Below are 9285 nucleotides of genomic sequence, written 5' to 3' on the forward strand. Positions count from 1 at the left end.
CATATGTATGTATGCATGTGTATATGTACGCATGTATGTATGTATGTATGTATGTATGTATGTATGTATGTATATATGTATGTATGTATATATGTATGTATGTATTATGTATGTACGTATGTTTTATATATGTATTCCCATGCATAGAGTTACATATCTAGACATGCTCATGTTTATTTAAAAGATAGACTTCTAGAAAGTTTTACAGATTTTTACAGTTCCAGTGATGGATTGGATCTGAAGTCTTCGAATTAGCTTTCTCCTTTCTGGTTTTGAGAAGCCTAATATCTCAAGATTGGTATTTAGGCAGTGTGTTACATATCCCAGGGCCACAATAATTACAGGTATAAACCTGAACTTGTAACTTCAGATTTCTCAATAGTTCAGCATAGGTGTTCTCTTTTTTCACTGATCCTCAGCTTTATGCTAACATCTGCTCGGAAGCTAATTTCCACAACTGTGCACATTTTCTCGTCTTTATCCCTAACCATATACCAGGTCTGTCGTCCTTACATTTTATTGAGGTCTTCACTGGGACATTCCACCAGTATTCCTTTTCATTATGAGTGGCTATGGCTTCTACCATATTGTGGGTTTTTATTTCTTTGTCCTCGGGGTTATCCTTCCGATGGATTTCATTATAGAGTGCCCAAGCTAGAACGTCATGTCTCATCGGTAGATAACACTGTGATGACATTTTTGGACAACTTTTTATGAAGTTGGTGACATCTTTGGTGTGAACTCCACAAAGTCTGTATCGCTTGTCACATTTTACGGCTTTTCTTGCATCTCTATCTCTTTTGTGCATCAGGTACTTGGTTGATATTTCTTGTTCCTGGATTGGAAACGCATAGCCTGCAAAGTGGGAGGTAGTAATCCGGCTATTGGTCCATGATAAACTGCTTTGATGATCAATGTTACTAACATCACAGATGATAGTAACATATCCATGCATAGTCATCTGCTCATATAGGCTCATCCTTTCATCTGATGATATGTTGCGGTAGAGTCGTGCGACTTCTTTGGGCATGTATTCTAGGTTATCAGAGAAAGAGTATTGCTCAAGTAGCTGCCTTCCAAGTCTTATGCTATGAGCCTCATATATGCAAACTTGGTCAAGAGATGCACTTCGACGCTTCGTGGTTAAAAGATGCTGCCGGAGGGATATGATGCAACATTCAAAGGTATTTTGATCTGATGTTAAGCCTCTGCCGCCTTGTTTACATTTTAGGTAGAGGCGGTCTACGTCACTGTTTATGTGGAAATTATGTGTGCTTGTTAGTATTTTTCGAGTTTTCACATCAATAGCTCGGATTTCATCAAGCGTCCAATCAAGCAGCCCAAATGTTGGTATGAGTACTGGCACTGCAAACATATTGTGGGCCACTGTTTTATTGTATGCAGAGAATTCTGAGGTCTTAATTTTCTTTATTTGGCTGTAATATTCTTTAGTGACACGTGTTTTGTTACACGTGCCAGTGTAAGCTATATTTTCATTCACTCCTAGATACCTGTAACATTCCCCGTCAGATACAGGGAAAACAGTCAAATCATTGTTGGAGATATTACTAGTCTGGTTTATAGCTTTCCCCCTTTTCACAACAATATAACAGCATTTATCCTGACCAAACTCCAACGCTACATCCTTTGAGAATGTTGTAACTAGGTCAAGTCTCTTTTTCATCTCATGCATATTCTTTGCATAAAGTTTTAAGTCATCTAGAAAGAAACTGTGTAATTTTTGTATTTCTGTTTCCTTGTGAACCAGTGAGATATCCTTCAGACTTCCTTAACATGAATGACAAGGGGTTTACAGAAAGTAGAAACATCACAGAGAGGCTGTCTCTTTGAAATGTGCCTTTGCGATATTGTATTCTATCGATGATAATCCATGTATGTACGTATGTATGTATGTATGTATGTATGTATGCATGTATGTATGTATGTATGCAGGTATGTATGTATGTATGTATGTATGCATGTATGTATGTATGTATATTTGTATGCTCATTCATGTTTTAGCCCAGTTTCAATAAAGTAATATAATTGTGCATTCTCCGTTTTCTTTTCCAGATATTTTCTATGGATTCGGAAGTGTCAAATTTAAATTCAAACCATGGCCTTAAGTTAAATAGCATATTTTTCGTTATTTTCCTTCAATCGTAAGTATTGATTTACAGCATAAAATATAAGGATGGGTACAGTTGATTAAATCGTTTCTCCTACTTTGCTGGTATATATTTTATTGACGCCAGAAGGAAGAACGTCTAAGAAATTGAAGGAGAATTGCAGAAAGACTGGGTGCCTTTTGTTACTTGTTCTCTTTATTCTGCTGAATCTGTACGTATTGTTAACAGTGCTTGAAGAAATGTGTTCTTTGATTTGATATCGTCTCTCAACTACAAATCACTTTGAACATATATGTACAATTTCCTACTTTCCAGGATATTCCTCAGTTCGTATAAACATTTGACACATTTCCTGTGTCCTTATATTTACAAGGGGGAGACTTAGCTGGGTGGAGGTGCTTGTCTCCCCCTTGTAAACATAAGGACACAGGAAATGTGTCAAGGCCGACAGGAAGCGGTGCAGCTTCCTAGGTCTAACAAACAGTAGTATTATTCTCTTCAGGGGACTGTCACATTAAGTTGACAGCATACAACTACTTCATCGTATCACTACTGCATAAATCTCTCTGAGAGATTTAGAAATGTATCATTTCTAAATAAACTGCTTGTTCTCCAATTCCGTTAACTCTTGTTCAAAGTTCAGTTCCCATGAGAAACGGGATTAATATGTGTCCTTCGAAAGTGATTTTGCTTTATCTTTATAAACTGTAATGCAGGTGAAATTATCCTGTTGACCGAATAGATAAGATATTTGGCTCACCATTCCTTAGTCATGATATACAAAATAAATAGAAATCCTTTCCCTTAAAAGTGCCAAGGACAAATATCTAGAAAAATATATTTTTCGATCTTTCACATAAGAGAAACTAGTATTAGGTACATGCCTCATCAAATTAATCAAATTATTGACAATCCTAAATATCTTTTCAGAAAATTAGCTAAGTTCACAGTCATGCTGGTACCGTTGTTCGGAGTTCCTAATCTGTTATTTATGATGCTACCACCAGAGCTGAACGTAGCTGTTGACGTGCCATTTCTTTATGTATCAATGTTATACAGTTCGTTCCAGGTTAGTAAAAAATCACTCTAATATCTATGTTGCAAGATATTAAACTTTAATGCTTTATACCGTCAGTTCATAATATTTAAAAACGGTTCACCAATTACAATTCAATATGTATGAAATTTTTCTAAAGCTGCATGCATGATAAAAACGGTAAATAACAGAACAAAATTTCTTGTGATGTTTAATTCTATTTCTTTCTATTGTTGGTTGAAACCCCGCATATGTAATCCTGCCATTTATACACTGCTTAAGTTCAATTACTCCTTGGGTGAATTAGTAACGCAACAAAATAGCAAATGGCAACTATGAGGAGCTTAACACCACTTATGGTAATTTAAGCAAAATCAGTATTGGAAGTAAAACCAAACCCACAGTTTACGGTGATGTCACAATGCTAATTAACTCAGCAAGCGACACCGTTAAACTGTGGGGCTTTTCTGTAAGAATAACTTAGAGTTATTCATACCGGGAAAGTTTCTAACAGATCTGTCACCAGTTCTCTCAATTCAGTTAGACTCCTTAGCGGTCTGGTCAATGTATTTTTCCAGTTTCTGGAAAGTAGACACTGCTGTTGTTTAAGTCTATTTCTAGTTCAAAGTCAGAAAATATTGTTCAAAAGATTCCACATTGAAATAGGCACTATCTCTTGTTAATTCCTTACTCCACAAATATATTCCATTTTCCAGAAATAACATTTAACTTACAAGCACGGCATCGTTCTTCGTTACAAACATTGAAAATGTTTGTTCTTATCTTATAGAACATTTTGAAAGTCTTCAGTCATCTCACTGTACGAGGGGTGTCTGAAAAGTCTTGAGCCTCAAAAAAGCAAAACAGGGTACAAGACTTCTGATGATTTATTTTTCAACATAGTCCCCTTCGATGGCTGAAAACTTTCTCCAGCGGTGCTGAAGCGCCATTATTCCGGCGTAGAAGAACTCTTTCATTTGGGACTCCAAGAAACTTCCTACAGCGTCTATGACGTCATTGTCACTGGCAAAATGGCGACCAGCCAGGGCTTTTTAATTTTTGGAAATACTCAGAGGGGGCTAAGTCTGGCGAATAAGGCGGATGGGGAACAAGTTAGTATCCACAATCACGAATTGTTGCCATGGCAACTACTGAGGTGAGGGCTGGAGCATTGTCGTGATGAAGAACTCCTGGTGAGCATTCCCGGCCTTTTTTCTTTGATTGTTTCTCGGAGGCGTTTCAGCAGCAGAGAATAATACAACCCTGTCACGGTGTGACCCTTTTCAAGGTAATCGATCAGCAAGACACCTTGAGAATCCCAAAAAACGGACGCCATGACCTTACCAGCTGAAGCAATGACCCTGGCCTTCTTTGGAGTAGGAGAAGATGTGTGCTTCCACTGCTTTGATTGTTCCTTGGTTTCAGGCTGGTAGTGATGGACCCAACTTTCGTCCATAGTAATGAAACGAGCAAGAAATTCTCTTCATCAGCTTCAAACAGTTCCACATTGCTCGTGGACAAAGTGCACCTGGTGCGTTTCTGTTCAGGAGTCAAAAGGTGAGGGACCCACCTTGCAGAAACCTTTGAGAACCCAAGTTCTTTCTGTCACAATGTTGTCTGCTCTTTCAGTTGAGATGCCCAGTCTCTCCGCTATCTGACGACATGATATTCGGCGATCTTGCATTATCATACCAGGAGCAAGGTCAAGGTTGTCCTTGGTGGTTGCAGTTGGAGAACACCCTGATCTTGGATCATCTTCCACACTCTCTCTGCCACGCTTGAATTCATTTATCCAGCGTTTGACTGTTGCATATGAAGGAGCATTGTCTGTTAACGTTCTCACCATATCTTCATGGATTTCTAATGGAGTCATGCCTCCCAAATGAAAGTACTTTATGACAGCACGATACTCAGTTTTCTCCATTTTCCTTGAAAATTCGAAGCTTGTTTATTCAAAAATCTGCAACAAAAAAAAATTTAAATATCAGAATCATGAAAATGAGCAAGAATACTCCGAAAAGACTGTACTTACCAGAAAAAATTGTTTTAACTATATAGCAGCCCCGATTGTAGGTTAAGCTCAAAACTTTTCAGACACCCCTCGTAACGTCTTACGTGATATAACCCTAGCTATATTATGTGAACCTAAATTGTCGATTAAACCTAAAAATAAATTAATATCCTAATACCATACGCAAATATCTTGAGCAAATCACTTTTTTCTGTTTTTGCCTTTCAGGGATTAATTTTATCACTGCTATTCTGCTTTCTCCATGAACAGGTAAATATTTAATTTCAACTTTTTAAAACTTTTGGAATAGACAGGTAGACTTGATGTTTTGCGCAATCTTCTTCCTTCTTCATCTCGATTATCTTGTCTATCTTGTTCATCCATTTATGACCTATGAAATAAGTTCCACTAATATAGTATCAATTCAGTTCTTTCGGACTTCCAAAAATTTTCAATTCTTATTGCACGTACCACGTTACTGTACAATGTATTGAAACTGAGCCAGTGAGAGAGCCTCACTGGACTCATTCGGTTTAGTTATAGCACCTGCATCTCCCTTGAATCCCATCCTATTGTCTGAAAATGAAGGATATGTCGGACAATGTAGTTTTGAATATACAAAAACAAAAAATATATAATGATCATAATCTGGACGCTTTTGATCATAGGATTACTCCATCGCAAATTAAGTAGGTCTCTGATCAAATGAGAATGTAATGTTCAAATTGACCTCGTTCTCAGTTAAAAATAATTAATTAGTTGTCAGTTAGAGAAAGTTTTCCAGAAGGTTCCTTACTAATCCCATATATTAACATATATTAACCTTTTCTCGCATAACTTATTGTTATTTAATTGCAAATTTAGCATATTCAGTCGCATTGGTTTTATTTTAACGTAATTTCTATTCTATGGAATCAAAAGCGTCACCAATATGTGAATAGGATATGCTTGTGTTTGTATGTGTATATATGTATATGCATTTTTCTCTAATCAATATTGTGGGTCTGGGTATTTTAAAGAGCGTCTGTCCTTGGTATGCAATGTTGAATTGATACATCAGTATAGACTTATTGTGTTTAGTATTGTGCTAAATACACTACCGACTCTGTTAGTTCTTAAGTAGAATGTTTTACTGCCCAGAAAGTTCGTCTTTTTTTATTATTATAGATCTACAATAAGATGAATTGAAAACTTTCTCTGTTTTTCATTGTGCGGTATGATTTGATGTGCTTTCATATATTCTTTAGCCTTTCATTTTATAATATGTAATAAAGTTTAGTTTCTATTGTTTTTGAGCATACAATACCGATGGAAGAAGTGTGTGGACTGCAAGTTGCACTATGTTAAAAAATAAGCTTTATTTGGTCACATTTTATGAATATCTTGATCAACCTATGCACTTTTCAGCCGGCCCTTGTGTGTGTGTGTGTGTGTGTGTGTGTGTGTGTGTGTGTGCACGCGCGTACGTTTGTCTGTATTAGTGTGTTATTTTCTATCATTTTAATTTCATTTAAATTCTATGAGACTTTTAGATACGATGGAATATTCCTGGTTACGAATATAGAAATCTAACATGTTCCAAATATTTCTTTTGTTCATTTGTACGAAAAACGAACAACTAAAAATTTTAGCGTCTACTTTCCCATGATTGCTTAGATCAAAGAAATTTCATTGAGGCAGATTTTCTATAGCCGAATACCCTTCCAGTTACTGTTTTGTGAGCTGGTATGATAGTGGGTTTAATGCGCGGACGAAGAGCAACAGCAGCAGGTTATCACCCTGAAAATGCCTTTTTGGTAGTGAATGCGATCCGACTCAATTTGCTCTTTATCACCCCTACGGAACAAAGTGGTTCGATAAAGTGCAAAGTGGCTGTGGGGCTTTTACTAACTGTAAAGCCTTGATAATCCAATTACGTGGTATACTTCCAAAAGCCTTCTGGTAATCCAGTCACACTAGGGCTTAGTTTCTGCTATTTTTTCCGTTTTTTTTTGTTTTTTTCATGGATCATTTTGTTTATTAGTAGCTGCTGTATACAGCTCCACACCTCCTTCTTTCCTCCAATTTGCTTGAGTGTTATAATATTGTAGATGGCACAATGATCCTGCAATAACAGATTGAGGCAGCCAGTGTGTAATTTATACATGATGTTGCGGACACAGGGCCGTAGCATGACTTTTAGAGGCTCTGCAACTTTTTGTCTTGAGGCCCCATCTCTTCAATCAAAATTCATAATCTGCGCACATTTTATTCATAGCTATATTTTACTTTATTCTATTTCACGTTATCCTGAAGAACATCTTTAAAAGTACAAGTTCAGTTTATTTAGGGCTGGAACTATCGTATGTTTAGGAAGGCCAACATTTAACAGGGTTAAATGGACTCGCAAATATCAGAAGACAAGCATTTCAAAATAATAACTGTGAAGTATAGTTGTCTCAGCTTTTGTATGCGAAGAAGTTTATTCAAGAACATTAAAATACGAACAATTTCCAGTGCTAAACAAAAGCAATATATTTCAAATTATATATTTTTGAAAAACAGACGTGAATGTTCTCAAAGACTTGATAACAGTTGAAAAAGCTTTTTTAAAAATTCTATATTTCACTGTTAGCTATTGCAATATTTCGATTGGATAGACAATTCTACAATTCAAACTCTAAAGACGAAATACCAAAGATGCAAAATAAGAAGAATTTCTTGCCTTCCTCTGAAATCACAAATTCAAGGGGAAAATAGTACCTTGCAAAATGACTGAGATATATATCAAAAGCTTAATCGTTTCGCAAGTTGTTTTCGTACCTTTAAGCTGTGTTGTCTTTGCATATTTGTTTGATCTTTCGTTAACTGCCTCTAATTCTGATTTACTGTCATCCAAATTTTAATTGTGGACCTGTTGAAACATATCACCCCAGATTACTGGTAAGGCGTCCAGAATTTTTTAGATATGAATTTCAGCTAAATTGTTAGTATGTTGTTTACTGCTAGATTTAGCTGATCGTTCTGTCTGTCCATCAGTGGAAGTGAGATGATTATCTTCACTGGCTGGTTTTATAGTACCAGCCTGCTTTGAATCAGACATTTCCATTTGATGTATCAATTTACATTTAATGATACGCTTTGCTTAAATATTTTGCGGATAAATCTAATTCTGGATGTTTGGAGTTCCACAATTTTTTTTAGCTTTTGCGTAAAACCCAACTATTGGGGGTCAGATTGTATAGATATTTCATATAAACCTTTGTTTAAAATCATAGGTTCATTGTATACAGCGACTGTAGACACGATTTGGTTGTAGAAGACATACGTTTAGCTATGATGTTTTTGTCTATTCACTGATATTTGTATTTGCTTTTGAAAATGGTCTTCTTTAAGTTTCGACAAAGTTTTGTCAGAATTAAATTAAATTTTTTTCACAGTTTGTGTAATCTGTTCTCTCAGAATGTTTTTAATTCTACAATTGTATTTAAAATTGTGTGCGTGTGTGCGTGCGTGCGTGTAACAGCGAATATATGCGTATTAGTTACTGTGATATATTGATACAGTGTTATAAAATAAGAGTTAAAGTAAGCTGTGTATGACTCTCCTGTGTGCATGTATACAATTTCCGTCCTAAACCTAAAGAGTCTAACAGCTCCTAATGACACAAAGTCTTATCAGAGATACCAATTCATCACGCATATCGCTAACAAAATACCTTTTTTGTATTGAGAATTGTTGATTTAAGTATTAGTTTACTCCCACTACACTAAAGCATTTAGAATCACAAATAATTTGTGTGTATGGCTCAGTGGAATAATAACCTTCCTATATTCATTAACATTTCTACACGTTTTGAAAATTGCATTTACATGTAACAGACTAAAGGATTATGGGTATGATAGTGTAACTCATATATCATTGTCATTATGAGCTGAATTAATACGCTGTTAACTCCCGGATAGTCACTCAGTTTTTTTTCCACTCGTAGTGTATTTCAGTAATCACTTTTGGGTTATATTTTGCACTGGAGATTTTTCTGTGGTTAAACGAGAGAGAGAGAGAGAGAGAGAGAGAGAGAGAGAGAGGAAAAGAAAGAAAGAAAGAAAGAAAGAAAGAAATAGAAAACA

General features: G+C 36.0%; 1 protein-coding gene across 1 annotated transcript in view; it reads left to right on the forward strand.

Moving 5' to 3' along the window:
• Nucleotides 1-9285, forward strand: part of LOC106884339 (calcitonin gene-related peptide type 1 receptor) — a 130531-nt gene that overhangs the window by 85431 nt on the left and 35815 nt on the right. The window contains exons 11-12 of the mRNA XM_052969887.1: nt 3060-3198; nt 5405-5446. Of these exons, the coding sequence (XP_052825847.1) occupies nt 3060-3198; nt 5405-5446 (181 nt within the window). The remainder of the gene's footprint in view (nt 1-3059; nt 3199-5404; nt 5447-9285) is intronic.

Source organism: Octopus bimaculoides, chromosome 8, assembly GCF_001194135.2.
Source record: "Octopus bimaculoides isolate UCB-OBI-ISO-001 chromosome 8, ASM119413v2, whole genome shotgun sequence".
NCBI classification, from domain to species: Eukaryota; Metazoa; Mollusca; class Cephalopoda; order Octopoda; family Octopodidae; genus Octopus; species Octopus bimaculoides.